The sequence below is a fragment of the Festucalex cinctus genome, chromosome 11 (genome assembly GCF_051991245.1).
Source record: "Festucalex cinctus isolate MCC-2025b chromosome 11, RoL_Fcin_1.0, whole genome shotgun sequence".
NCBI lineage: Eukaryota > Metazoa > Chordata > Actinopteri > Syngnathiformes > Syngnathidae > Festucalex > Festucalex cinctus.
In genome coordinates, this window is record NC_135421.1 from 22292996 (window position 1) to 22308730 (window position 15735).

The window sequence follows — 15735 nt, forward strand, 5'->3', positions numbered from 1 at the left end:
CCCTCTATTTGATGGCTTATAACTCTGCACTGACGCAAAGTACGAAAATAACATGAACACAAAAAATATACCCAAGACTTTGCACTTTTGTTTATATATGATGTATTGATTCCAAGCAATATATGAAAGTATAAAACGTGATGCAACTGGCCCCGGTCTCCCCTACCAGTAGTGAAGTGGTGGGCGTTTTTTTTTTTTTATTTATTAAAAAAAACAACAACAAAAAAAAAACAACAAAAAAAAAAAAAACAACAATCCCCCCCCCCCCTTTTAAAATTTTATTTAATGAATTTATTTATTTAGTTATTTTTAAATAATTTTAGAAAACATGAGAAACGGTGAGAAAGAAAAATACGTCATTTGTACTTGCTCACAGTCATAAAACTATCATGGCTTGATTAAGAGCAAAGTTTGTAATTATTACTCATAACACAAACAGCCTGAAATACTGTAAAACATATTTATCGTGAGACAAAACACAGAATGCTGACTGAAAAAGACGTGCATGTATATACGCTATATACTGGACTACACTACTGACTTGAATTTACCACAATAAGCACAGAAAATAAACAATAAGCTACAAACCAGCCAATTAACATCTTCACATGGCAAGAACCCAACATTAGCTTGTTGGCTAAGACACAAAAGGCAAAAAGATAAGGGGACGCTAACAACGTAAAAGGCTACACACAGTCAAAGGAGAAGGTCACCTGATTTCAAACGTGAAATTAATCATGGCATCTAGTTTGACAAGTTAAGGCACATGTGTTTTTTGCATTAGGGATTATAACTTCAGATGTAAAATATGAGTTCCTGTAGAGGTGTGTTGTGACTGTTTGTGTCCTTGATGTCGTCAGTTGCTATGCAGTTATCATCCTGTATTTGTCACACTTATTTTGTCATATAGACTTTTATCCTGTCATGTAGAATTGAACCTAGCCCTGGCTGGAGTTACTGTGTGACACTTTTTGGGGTCCCAAATGACCAAAACAAACTTTGTTCCATTATAAGTTCAAACTGCACTTCCCAAAGAACACGTTATCAGTTGAATGGAATTATTAAATAAACCATCTGATGTGTCAGGTGTGATGAATGTTACCAAGGTGAGGAGCGTTGTCTTTACACCCAAACAAACACGTACCGTTTCACAAAAATGTTATTGGACTGTTAGAACCGTAGTAAGGATATGATAACTTACAATCTCCAGTAGTTTTGTATTCATATCTGGTGGCGTAGGAGCTGTATCCAGACGGCGTGCGGGTGCGGACACTGAAGACGTACCAGGTGGCTGCTTTCAAGCCTGTGATGATCACGCTCGGATCCTTGCTGCTTGTGGAAGAATAACTCAACTGTTCGTGTTCCTATGTTGGCAAGAAGGTGACTTGGTCAAGGTTTTGAACAAAGATTGTCTACGCAGCAATGTATAAGTGCTGTCTGTCTCCATATCTATTAATATCTTACAGGCAACGTTGCACAAAAAAAAACATTTTTAGTTTCCAGTTAACATAAGGAGCTCATTGAAATTCAAACATTCTTCTGCATGAGTTCTTTTTGAATACTCACTTAAGATACAGCATGTTGTTTATTTCTTAACCACAGGTTAAAAAAAATAAATACATCTGAGCTCTTTATATGAAATTGTATATTGTTAGAACAAAAATAGGACCAAACTCAACTTGTTTAATAGCCAGCCAAAATATTTGTCTGATCCTGGCTACTGAGTGTTTATTTATTTATTGTTTACTGGTGCCAGACCAACACAGTACCTTCTCATAGTATTTGATCTCGTAGTCGAGGATGGGCAAGGTTGCTTCTTTGGGCTGCTGCCAGGAGAGAGCGATGCTGTTGGGAGAGGCCCAGTCCTTCTTCAGAGACCCCACCAGTGAGGGACCTGGTTTAACACAATAAATTCACATTCAAATTCCGTTCGTGACAACAATGTGCATAATTGTACTGTACATGAGATTTACAACAGCATTTTGCTGCATAAACATATGTTTTGATATTCTTATCATGCAAACCCAAAAACGTATAAATACGTTTTTGATATTTTTTAAAATTTTTATAAATGATTTTTTTTAAATATTTTGACCTGCACTCCCAAAAATGTATTTATACTTTTTTTTTTTTTTTTTTTTTTTTTTTTTTTAATGCTAGAGCATACAGAAGGCTTTGATTCAGCTTCTGACAGGAAGAGGTAGTTCTTACAAAAACAGCCAGCATGTGGCAGCAGAGTATAAGAGATCAACCAGTGCCATGTTGCAACAAGCTCTTTTTGCCAGTGTTTTCAACAGGTTTGTGAATAATGATGAAACTTAGCTATGCCTGTATTCTAATGCTAATTGCTGCAAAATGGAAACAGATACATACTTTTTCCTGATGAAAGAAGAGACGCTAATCTTTCTTTTGGTAGGTTTCAAGTTTTTATAGCGACAGAACAGCGCATTTTGTGGTCAAAATCCAGTAAAGCAACCGGGAGCGAAGGGGGTTGCTTCAGTGAAAATGGCTGCGAGTGAATGAGTTATTCATTTAAATGAAAAATCACGACATACCAGGCAAATCTGTTTCAATGAAAATTATACACGGGATTCTATGGTACTAAGAACGGACAAAAATATGTAGCTGACGTAGGTGCAAGGACATGATACACAAATGGTTGATTAACTAACACCCATCCAATCAGTGTCTCATCCATGCACACACTCAATGAGAGTACATCATAATAAGCTCGAGTCCTTACAATCTGCTGGGAAAACGGTAAACATTTCTTTAGAATCCTGTTAGATCACTTAGTTATAATTGAAAACAAGCGGAGGAAGATGCATCTTGTTTTCCTCTACTAAATTGCATTTGCTTTGTTCAATGATTATTTTTTTTTTTGGCTGGGTAAATAATTGTACTCAGCTCCCCAGAGAGGTCAGCAGATGTAGCTGTCCTGAGAGTCATTATTATATATTACACACAGTGTTACACAGCCGACTCATTATGTGGATATAAAAGGTGGGCTTGCTTTTCTCTCGGGTATTCCAAGTGAAAGATGACATGCTACATAGGAAGATTCTTTTATTTTTTATAGGAACACTAGAGTTTCCAATTCCACAGTGATGCTGGTTATAATGGCAAGGAAGCTCGGAGTTCAAGGGGAAAATGAGGGATCATTACTGAATGTTTGAGGTTTTGATCAAGAGCTCGAGACCTGGCGTTTTGGAACAGGCTAAGACCAGATGAGAACTGCAGGGCTTTGAGCTTGTTAAAACAGGCACCCAGAGACTCACTGCTGGTGATCTGAGCTCAAAGTGACCACCTTTGAATCTTTCACCCATCAGTCTTCACCCACAAACTGCCACCCTTTTACTTGATTCTTCCCACGTTAGGTTATTAACTCTCGACTAATCGCAAATTTTGTATCTTTTCTAAATGTACAATAACATATTTTTTCCCCAAGTTTTCATATTCTTAACATAAAAGTGGAAAAAATGTTAATAGAATAGAATAGAAATATGGCCACATCTTTTAGTCATTGATGCAGTAATTTCATAATAATTCATAAAATGGAGTTAAAATTAAGAAGCTGTACTGTACTGTAAAAAACAAGTGTGATGTTGAATTGTGTTGGTCATTTTTCTGCCACTAGATGGCATAATTGTAAGACGGTGGTGACAGCACAGTGCATTTCTTTTCATATTAAGAGCTATCTAATCTTAAACATGAAGTAACTCGTGAAATTCTGCACATTTTGAAAGTTGTAAAATAACATATATATATATATATATATATATATATATATATATATATATATATATATATATATATATATATATATATATATATATATATATATATATATATATATACACACACACACATAAATAACAACTTGTCCACAGTCTCCACAAACATATGCATTGCTCTTAAATTTAATACTGCTAAATTTTGATGTGGATGATGCGACTGGAATTCGGGGGCGGTCATTAATCGCGCGTTTAAAAAAAATAATTAATGGAGTTAAACGAACTTTAAATTAACTCAAAATTAAAACACACTCGTTTAATTTTCTAACATCGTCACTCATTGTGCAACAGATAAGTAGGCCCTAATGTACCAACAATTGCAATGAGCCCAGTTGATTGCAAGTGACATATTTCAACAATTTCATTTCATGTTGCAAAAATTAGTACATACCAAAATTGGTTATTTGGTTAAAATTGGTTCTTTTGAAATTTACAGAGTCCATGAACCTCGACTTATAAAATCGCACACGGAATACAAAATCTTACAGAAAATAAATAAATAAATAAAAATCCAGATAAGATGATGACAGTGATCACCAACATAAGATTAATGGGTGTAGCTATTTTATGGTCAATAACATTCCCGCCAGCACACTCAAAGTGTAGCATGTGAGAGAATAAGAAATGACAGAGCATCTTGATACATTTACATCTTTCTAGATGTTATCACTTTATAGAACCTCTCTCATATTGCATTTATTCCTCAGTGGGAAAATAAAATTCATCATATCTGGTCTGAATGTGTCTGCTGAATAACAGGGTTTAAGGCGGCAAGATGTTTGGCATCTCGGGCTGGTATATTGGCCCTGACAGAAAGCAATAAACAAACCAAACGCAATATTCCTCCTGACTGAGAGATTCCAATTAGCTTGCGAGTGTTAAATGCACACGTACACTCAGACATACTTCTCAGCCAAATCTACTCTTACTGAACTAACTAAGTCCCTATTGATTGTTTAGATGCCACTAAATGCCCCCCATCTGAAAGTAAGCTCTCTTAATTGGTGCCAATAACTTGGCCACTGAATTATTGTCCAACATAAAGAATCTTCCAACCTTCCAATCTTGCCAAATCGTACCAGAATCACTTGTATGTACATTAATCAGGCAACTACTGTACATTTCTCACATCCGGGATGGTCACAGCTCAGTTTCAGCTTTAGTGTGATTTCTTCCTAGATAAATTCATTAGCAGGTACTGCGTGACTGAAGAAATATGGTAACAAAATATAACAGTTATGTGTACCCAATTAAGAAATGCACAACATTTAGACCTCTCAACGCACCTAGCAACAAGAATGACACCCTTAGGCTACCACATGTATCGGAATGTTTATCCGGCTAATGAACATTAAATTAAATGTAAGTGTATCAAAACCTTTGTTGTTACTGTTGCTCTATGACACTATTTTAGCACTAAGGGAGTATGCAAACTTGTCCACTGGGTCGGAAAGACGAACCCTCGCAGATAGGTTAGCTTAGCGCTAGCTAGCTGGCAGATAGGTTAGCTTAGCGCTAGCTAGCTGGTACGACAGAGCATAGATGGATTTGAAGCTTTACCAAAAGAAAAAGGAAAAAAAAAACACCCTGGGTTATGCTGATGACCATTGTGCAGTGAGGGATCCTGGAGGAAAGTTACCGGTATTTAAATAAAAATAAAAACCTTTTCGTAGGTTGATGTGGCTGCGTTAGCGCATCGGCCACATAGCCAACAGTCTTGGTCCACTCCGATGTATTCTGTAAAGCGCTTTGGATAACATATAGTGTAGATAAAGCTTTATATAAGTGTGCTCCATTGATCATTATCAAATTGGATTTTCATTTTTTTGGAATATGATGTTGTTTTCACAAAAGTACAATAGGTAACTCATTCGAGTTGTAAATATGTGAACGCAGATTTTGTTTGTGAGTCCAAGTGATACTACTATACATGTTAATTGGCAAATGCGGACATGTGAAAGTTTCACTTTGAAGAACGGGACACAAGGCAGCTGTCTCTAATGATTGTGTATTATTAGAGCTGCAGCACGAAACCTGCCAGAGGACATCATTCCCTCTATGAGAAGCAGGAGCATCGGAAAGCCATTAGAAACACCAGTCAATTACAATGCCCAATGGATAGATTTTGCAGTCAGGCGTGGTTAAGCTCAACATAAACTAATGGGGAGTCTTTAAATGAGCTTGACCTGCATATGATTTTAATTAGCTTTGCTGCCCCAAAGGCTTCCATTAACGGTTAAAAAAAAAAAAAAAAAAAAAAAAATCAATAGAGCCGCTATTGATGCAGCGCGAGAGTTTAAACGATGTCCGAACACTTCACTGATTCACTGTTGATAGAAAGAACGAGTGAGCAGAAATCAGCACGTCGCACTATTGGTATTGTTGTTTACAGCAGCCATATTGATAATGTCTGTCTGTCTCCTATCTCGATGTCTGCTTCAGGTTTGTCTTGGGGCCATCCCAGACGACACTTTAATAATCTTCATTGGTGAAAATATGTGTGTATGTGTGTGCTGCCCTAACTTACAATAATATTACAATTATGTCACCTTTATTTGATTTAATGCACATTATTTAAGCCAGTCAGTTCTCATGTTCCCATTGGACAATACAATTTACGTCATTCAAGTGAAAAAGTTTAGTATTGTTAGAATTTTGTTGAAACATTATCTCTGCAGTCTGGTAAATAACCCCAGATTTGGTAGTAAAGCCGAAAATAAAACATACAAAAAACAAAACGTTTTGGTTTGGTGAGTTGGAAAAGAAGTGAGATTTAACACCATCCTCACAGGTCGAACAAGGTTTTCTTTTCCCTCGATTCATCCATGAAGGTCAAGCTTGTGCAAGCATTTCTGTCGACTGTCGGTAAGCAGTTCCTCTCTAAAATGTACCCCCCCCCCACCCCCACCCCTTCTAGATCTCATCATAAACTCCAAACCTCTCCAAAAACTGTCATATTGTCATTACATTTCGCAGTGTGAAAACTGCAAGCTAAAAAAATTTCTCGTGTCCTTCTCCTGCATTCTGGGCATCTTTTATTTTTAGAGTGCTGCCCAATTGCTGTGTGTTAGCACAATGTCTTGAAGAGACTTTATAAAGCTCCAGAAATTATGCTTCCTGTTCCTAATGGAAACAATTGTTGGTTTTAATTAGGGGTGGGACAAAAAACCGATTCGACCGAACCATCGGTCGTCAACGGGAGCTAAACGACCGTATCGGTAGCAGACTTGTCAACCGATACAAAATCCCCCGGGAATCCTTAGATACATTGCTTGTAAAGCTGTGGACCGGATATCGCGTTGCTGTGAATCGGTTGCGAGTGAGGCTTTATGGTTTTCATAACAATAGCAAGAGTTCTGCACCGTGCTCTACTAGTTTTGTTTACATTTCAGTAGCAGCACTATTCAAGCTACTTCCGTGTTTACAGAGAGCTACAAAGTAGCGCTCAGAGACGCTTCATTCCCCGGATGTTGTAAACATAATGCAAAGACGTTCCGCACCTTTTTTGGGGGGGAGGGGGGCCGCCTACCGTCAACGCCGTGCTCGCGACACGGCACGCGCGCTCGCGCGCAGTCGCGCACGAGTGACAACATTAAAATGGAGACAGTTAGCAGAAGCCGGTGCCTCACATCTCGGTATTTCCCATTGCTATCGAGTCCTCTCGGTGCACTTGTATGTCCCGGGCCGGCGTTGGTACTGCGCGCGAGCCAAAAAGAATAACTCCCATGACGATCCAATGCATGGATTCAAACGACACAGGTATGTCCCACAGCCAACACACCAGCTAAGCTAAAAGCACACTGCAAGTATCTAATTTCTCAGTTTGTGGCTCCCTGTCAATGTACACAACTAGCATGAGCAGCAGATAGGAGAACTGAGATGTGCCCGCGATTACGTCATCAAACTCAAAATGAACGACAGCCCAAAAAACAAAATATAAACAGTGGTGATTCTGTGGTCATCATCGTGTCTCAGATTAAAAAAAACAAAAAAGATGTCATACATTAACCAAAAATGAATGTGATGGCAAAGAAAAACAAAAATTGTTAAAAACAAAAATTGTTGATAAAAAGGTTAGGCCACTTTTGGAAATATTTTTGGATATATTAAGTTGTTAAAATGTGTTTGATAGATTCATTGTTCCATAAGGTGGCTTCATATTTCTTTTGGCTGGATGGTAGGTTTATTTCATGTCTTAAATTTATGTTTCTGAAATACTTCACAATGTGGACATATTCTGTTTAATTGTGTTGGTATCTTTTTAAAGGTTAAATATTTATATTTCAAATTGAATTATCAGCCTTTTGTTTTCCCGATCCTTATTTTGAATTAAAAACAAAACAAAACCAAAAAACAATTATAACTGTCAATAACAACTAATAAATATTTAAACTGATACATTTTTCAGTCATATCGCCCAGCCCTTTGTTCCGGTCCATTTAAATAATAGATTTAATAGAAAATATAGAAGACATATTTGTTGTTGTTCTGTTTTAACACATTTGTAGATACTGTAAAAATTTGTGGTGTTTTAAGATTAATGTTTACAAGCAACAAATGTCACTATAAGTTTTGAATATTGAAATTAATCGTATCGAATCGAAAATTGTATCGTTCCCAAACTTAATCGAACCGTATCGAACCGTTCTGTTCTGAAAGATAATCGTTTTTCAATCGAATCGCAACTTGTGTATCGAGATACATATCGAATCGGCCTCATGTCAGAGATTCCCACCCCTAGTTTTAATAGTTATTTGACCTTGTAAAAAACAAAAAAAACAAAACAAAACAAACAAACAACTAGAGGAGCTACAGTACATATCATAAATCCAATCCTTTGTGTATTCCTGCCAACTAAAAAAAAAAAGAAAACAAACCTCCAACTCTCTGCCGTGTTATATAAGTTTAGATTATATAAGTACATTATACCTTGGCATAAAACTGCATCCTTATTAACATAAAAAAAGAGAGAGAACTAGATCCACTTAAAACAAAGAGAAAACTTTATGAAAATGTTTGTCTCTAAAAAAAAAAAAAAAAAAAAAAAAAAAAGATTTGAAGTTTGGCTGATATTAAAAATAAATACATAAATGAGAGCACCACTGCCATCTACTGTAGTGGGTGTGCAATTACACTTTATTCTGGCATTTACACACACACACACACATATATATATATATATATATATATATATATATATATATATATATATATATATATATATATATATATATATATATGTATATGTATAAAGCATGTTTTCCCAGGCACCAGCATCACAATTTGAAAAAGACCGACATATCAGCTCTTAACCGAATTCAATTAATTCTACTGACATAAATATCCCAAGAATACACTTATTCTTCCATAAAGCAACAACCGCGAACAACAATATATCTACCAAATGTGTCTGCCGTTGAAAGCAATCCACAAGAGAATAATTGGCTGTGACCCCAGTGACACGAGCGAGCTGTCAAGTGGATCGAAACTGGGACAGTTTCTTGCACACCTGCAGTCCCCTCCTGCTGTGGTGGCTGTCTCAAGGATGACCGTGAAGGGAAGATTCTTATATTACTTTGACCTAGCAGATGGTCACCACAACAGTCATCTAAACAATTGATTATACAGTATGTACACGTGAAGTTTACAGGTAATTAAAGTCAGGTTACACAATCAATAAATCGGGAAAGCGGGTGTGGAAAAATCACATTGTTGAGAAGATGTGAAAATAGGGAAGGAAGATTAAAAGGCAACTTTTGACTTGGAAAATCCTTAATGCAACAGCTCATGTCAGATCAAGTCTGCTCGCCAGCCTTTTACACTCCAGGGTCTCCCTTGCCTCTAATAAAGTCCCAGTTTGCCGCTGATCTCTCTTGTTCCCACTTAATGGGGATGTGGAGAAGAAATGACGTGTGGGAAAGGCCAGTAAAGCGGACCAATACTAGCCCGCTATGATCAATACTCATTTGTCCTCCACCCTGTTTTCCCCCAAAAGGTAATTAATGAGAAGAAGCAAAGTATTTGGCTACTGACAGCTGACTTGCTAACACCAAGTTCACATTGTCATGCGACTAGTTCAAATACTTGTTTTTGTCCTTCTTGCTCTTCAAAAGGGAGGGAATTAAAATATATCGCTGTTCTCAATTTAAATGATTAACTCATTCAGTGCCATTGACGGCTATACACGTCAAAGTAGGGCTGTGCAATTAATTGAAATTCAATTATAATTTCAATTATTACGCTCCACAATTACAAAATCAGCATAATCACAAAGTAAAAAGATTATTGAGTTGTTTAAATTTATACATTTGCACCAATTTTTTTTTTTAATTTTAAAATAACTAATTTGATCAATTTTGTTTCATCCAAAAGGAACTTGCATAAATATAGTGGTTCAAATAATTTTATTTGTCTTAATATTTTTTTTTATGTTTAAAAATTTTCCTGTTTTGTACCAAAAATAATAAAAAAAAATTGCCCTACTGCACAGTGCATATGTTGCACTCCAACTTTCACGTTTTTGCCAACCTAAATAAATATATATTATTATAAATTCTGTTTGGTCCAAAACTTAATTATAGTGTTTCTATTTTTTTTTTTTTTTATTTTAATTTGGTCCTAATATTTTTAAACGCTTAACCATTTTCTTGTTTTGTGCCAAAACATAAATAACCGTTTGAATAATTGCGAAAATAATCCTGATTATTATTTTTCCCCATAATCTAGCAGCCCTAAAAATCCATTTTTACTGGGCTGGCAGTGAATGAGTTAACTCACAGGACATTAGTCATTTCCGTATTTTGCTGTCTTACAGTTAAATTTGAGTAATTAGTTCAGGGAATTTGCAGAACTGAGGATGAAAGAAAAACGTTTACCGTAATATAAGTTTAATATATTTTATTTCAAATCCAACGAAAATGTGTTTAGCGCAGACCATCACACAAATCAAAGCATAGCCTTCAATTTTGAAGTAAATGAGGAGCGTGGAAACCCTATAATCTAATAATCCCTTTACATCAACTGGAAGTGGTTAAGATTTCTTTATTATGTTCGACATTCTCTCTGATGTACTTTAAATAGCTAGACAGAACAAACACGGACTAAGCATCAAAGTGCGTCTGATAAAAAAGGAGGCGCGAGCCAGTGCGGTGAGGATTACATACAGCAATAAGAGCGGCCTCTTATAGAAGCCATTGCAGACTTGCTGCAGCAGATCACACAGCAGGCAGAGAGGCAATGCATTCCTGTGGAGCTTATTTCCAACAGGGCAATCTGCACACAGCCCTGCTGTCAAATACCTCTTTCCCTGCTTGAAATAGTACCTGCTATATACAATACAGTACATACAATATAATACAATGGATGCAAGTATATTATTTTCTGTTAAAAAAAAAATCATCTTTTGCCAAGCAGGAAAAAAAAAAAAAAGCCTTTTCACAGTCTCTGATGAGAACAACTATTAAGTTGATTATATACTCAAAACTACAAAGAATTTTTCTATGAGATGAACTCAAACTTTTTTTCCCACATCACCATTTCTCTTAAATATTGTTCACAAATCAGTCTAAATCTGTGATCGTGAGCACCTCTCCTTTGCCAAGGCAATCCAGCCCACCTCACAGGTGTGCCATATCAAGATGCTCTTAGACTACCCATAATGAAAGGTGCATTTTTTTGGGGGAGGGGGCTTAATTCAGAAAAACAGTCAGTACTGCCTTGCCTTTTATTGTGGGCAGTCTAAGGCACACCTGTGCATTCTTTATTCACTCGCCTACTTATTAATTTACTGATGTAAAATTTATTCTCCGAGTTTGCATGTTCTCCCCGTGCCTGCGTGGGTCTTCTCCGGGTACTCCGGTCTCCTCCCACATTCCAAAGACATGCATGGCAGGTTAATTGACACTCCGAATTGTCCCGAGGTGTGCTTGTGAGTGTGGATTGTTGTTCGTCTCTGTGTGCCCTGTGATTGGCTGGCAACCGGTTCAGGGTGTACCCCGCCTACTGCCCAAAGCCAGCTGAGATAGGCTCCAGCAACCCCCGTGACCCTTGTGAGGAATAAGCGGTCAAGAAAATGGATGGATGGAAATTTATTTACTTGTCAAAAACAAAACAAAAAACGTGTATACGTCCTTTAAAATGTTTGCTTTGTTCTTGTTTTGTTACCTTATACTTTACTGCACAACTGATTTATGTTTTATGTACAGCACTTTGTATACAGCAATGCCTGTTTTTAAAGCGTGTTATAAATAAAGTTGAGTTGAGTTAATCATGATGGCTAATCAGCATCTCGATATGGCACACCTGTGAGGTGGGATGGATTATCTTGGCAAAAGAGAAGTGCTCACTATCGCAGATCTAGACTGGTTTGTGAATAATATTTGAGAGAAATGGTGATATTGTGTATGTGGAAGTTTTAGATTTTAGAGTTCACCTCATAATAAATGTGAACGTTTATATTTTTTGTTGAGTGTTTCCACCAAGCAGTTTTTAGCTGTTTCAGCTTGTATGGCACATTTTTGCAACCACACTTTTTTTTTTTTTTTGTGTGAATCTACAATTGGGTAAATTATTGTGGTACTGCATGAAAGAAAGCAGCACATTTCCACCAAACAGTATACCATACTCAATTTTGAAGGCACGTCATGGTTCAAGTATCCATATCAAACCACTTTTGGGTACACTGACCACATAAAGCATGAACAACAAAATAGTAAACTGATTGCTTTTTGTATAACCCTCTACCATGGAGCCATGTCAGAGCAACTCAACTTTATTTATAAAGCACTTTAAAACAAGCATTGCTGTATACAAAGTGCTGTACATGGAACAGAAATCAGTCATCACTGCAAAAATGACGAGTACGCTCCTTGAAAACGTATTTCAACGAATGTTGAGATACGAGTACAAAACAATAATCAATGAGATGCGCTCGTGTCCTCGAAGGTTGTTAAATGTTACGCAATTTGAGGCGTCTTTAACGTTTGAGCGACAGCCGTTATGAACGGTTTGATCAAGTGAGGCTCACGCAGCTTCAATTAGACGCGACAAAAGCCGCGCTGCAGTTGATTTATCTCGCGGTCACAAGACAACGGGTCGCGTTCTTGGGAGGAAATTCAAGCCAAAGATTGAAGAGGGGATTGAGGTGTGGGTTGAGACGGCCAAACTTCAGAGAACATCCGTCAGCTGCGCGGAACAATGAATCCAATCACTCTGCATTAATGAGCCAATGCTTAAAATAGTTCCTGCTGTGAGGTGAAGTCAGGGGAAATTATCTTTGCAGGGGGAAGCCTACTGATAAAAGTCTGGGCATAAATCATTTTGTGGGGTAGAAACAGCTAATCTCGTTTCTTTCAAAACTCCCCACCTGTTCTGAACACTGCTGAATAGCAATCCTGGGGGGGGGCGGGTCAGGTACTCGTTATGCTGACTGGCGAAACGGTGTCGGTGCAAGGAGCTCAGAGGACCGAGCTAAAGATATAGAAGACCACACAGGATACAACTTGTGGGAAGTCCACTGTTGCAACCCTCCTGTAATGCTTAACACTAGGGGTGTTAAAAAAAAAATCGATTCGGCGATAATAAAAAAAAATCTTTTTTTTTTTTTTTTTTAAGAGCTCAGAATTGTTCATTCGGTAGTCTTACCGATTCAACGTCTTATCATCATTGCCTTTTTTTTTTTTTTTTTTTTTTTTTTCGTGTGTGTGAATCGATTTTTAAACTTCCATTTTTAATGGAAAAATATTCAACAAAACGTCTGACTTCGGGTTAGGATTCACACCTTGAGCATGGAAGAATGTTATATGAACGGAACATTAAGCCTTAATATTTTATTTTAATGCTGTTCAAACATGAAACAGATTACAACCTCTATAAGACTGAAATTTCAGATAAATAAATCATACATTTTCATATAAATCTTACACTCTACAAGCTTACTGATTAGTATTTTCTAAATTTGAATGAAAAAAAATCGCAACAATCGACTTATAAATTCGTATCGGGATTAATCGGTATCGAATCGAATCGTGACCTGTGAATCGTGAGACGGATCGAATCGTCAGGTACTAGGCAATTCACACCCCTACTTAACACATACAGAAAAAAAAAATCTATTAACAAAATAAGGTCAGTGCTAACTGTCCTTTATCTTGATTTTCCTCTTGATAAACAGATAACCCTTTTTTTTTCTTTTTTTTTTTGTCCCGAAAAGTTTGTGCCAACTGTTTGACTTTGCTCACCTAATCTGATGGGACGCATGATAATCTGTTGGGTATTTATGTGCTGCAACTTGAATTTTAATAAACAGTAAGAAGAGCAACATAGATAAAGGCTTCCCTCCCAGGCGCAGCTGTGCTAATTTATCTCCTTTCACATCGGTTTTCCTCCAGACTTTCTTTGCCTTCTCAACTCCACAAACTTGATTAAAATCTTGCCAAATAACGTTTTTTAATTCAAATTACTCACTCCACTTTATTTATTTATTTATTTTTAAGTGGGTATTATCAACAGGTCATCGACAGATGAGAAAAGGTGCTGAAGGGCAGGGAATGGGAAGAGGGCAACAGATGCCCCAGGTCAAACGTGTTCCCATGGGATGAGCACCTAAACTGCCAACATGTACTGAGGGCCAACACCTGCTAACATATCACAGTTGCATAAATTCATTACGTTTGCACAAATACGCACCCACACACGCACACACATCAACATTTTTTTATTCATTTTTTGCACAGTAAGCTGTCACGCTCTCCTATCTCTCATCGTATACGAGTAAAAGCCCCTGTTTTCTAATTTTAATTATTATTATGTCTCCTCATTTGTGTATTTTTAAAAATGTCATAGATGGTGTTTAAACTTGACAGTAATCAAAGTATTTGGACAATTAAAAAAGTATTTGGAGTGTCCAGAAGTGTGTGATGTCACGGCAAAATTATAAATAGGAATTACAAACAATTTATTTTATGCGTATTTTCCGCATTATAAGGCGCACCTTCAATGAATTACATATTTTAAAACTTTTTCCATATATAAGGCGCTATAGTAGAGGCTGGGGTTACGTTATGCATCCATTAGATGGTGCTGCGCTAAAGGGAATGTCAACAAAACAGTCAGATAGGTCAGTCAAACTTTATTAATAGATTACAAACCAGCTTTCTGACAACTCCATTCACTCCCAAAATGAATACACAGCTGTTTTATTATTTTCTCTGAGGTAAAGTATTAGTATTAGATGCGCGTCACCGATTGTGCAGGGTCACTGATAGCGTCTTGACAGCGAGACCTGTTGCGGCTCAATATCGATCCATATATAAGGCGCACTGGATTATAAGGCGCATGGTCAGCTTTTGAAAAAATGGAAGGCTTTTAGGTGCGCCTTATAGTACGGAAAATACGGTACTTGCAGAATGTCACTACTTTCTCCAAGGCTCAGTCTTTATCCACCACAAATAAACATATGAACACAAAGACAAAGTGCTTTTCAGAGCACATAATTAAGAAAGTGAGTATTAAAACAAAATCCAAATTGCAAAAAATAAATACGGCTAGATAATTTTATATTTCACATGTACTTCTGTACAAGCTGAGAAGCAATACAGCAGTTTCCTTGCCGTCTAGCTTATGTGAAAATCACAAAATAGAAAAACATTTTATGGCAAACCAAAAAAAAAAAAAAAAAAAAAAAGAAATCAAACACAAAAAGCCACATGCACGTTGAATCATTTTTAATCGCCTTTCTGTCCACGCCACTTCACAACGGGTCTGTGACCCACTTTTGGAAAACGAACACTAATAAAATGGTATGCATGTGTTTGAAAATTGAGGCTGATGAGAAATATTAGACTTCTTGATCTCCTGTTCCGTCTGGGTCTGCTCTTCCCTTCTATTAAACCTTTGCATTTCAGGGTTATCAAGCGTCTTTTCTCTCTCTCACTTCTTCCAG

General features: G+C 37.0%; 1 protein-coding gene across 4 annotated transcripts in view; it reads right to left on the minus strand.

Annotated features, from left to right (window-relative positions):
• LOC144031002 (ephrin type-A receptor 6-like) overlaps nt 1-15735 on the minus strand; it is a 187172-nt gene that overhangs the window by 22188 nt on the left and 149249 nt on the right. For all 4 annotated transcript variants that reach the window (XM_077537683.1, XM_077537681.1, XM_077537680.1 and 1 more), the window contains 2 exons: nt 1770-1894; nt 1202-1364 (listed from right to left, as the gene is read on the minus strand). In XM_077537683.1, the coding sequence (XP_077393809.1) occupies nt 1202-1364; nt 1770-1894 (288 nt within the window). The remainder of the gene's footprint in view (nt 1-1201; nt 1365-1769; nt 1895-15735) is intronic.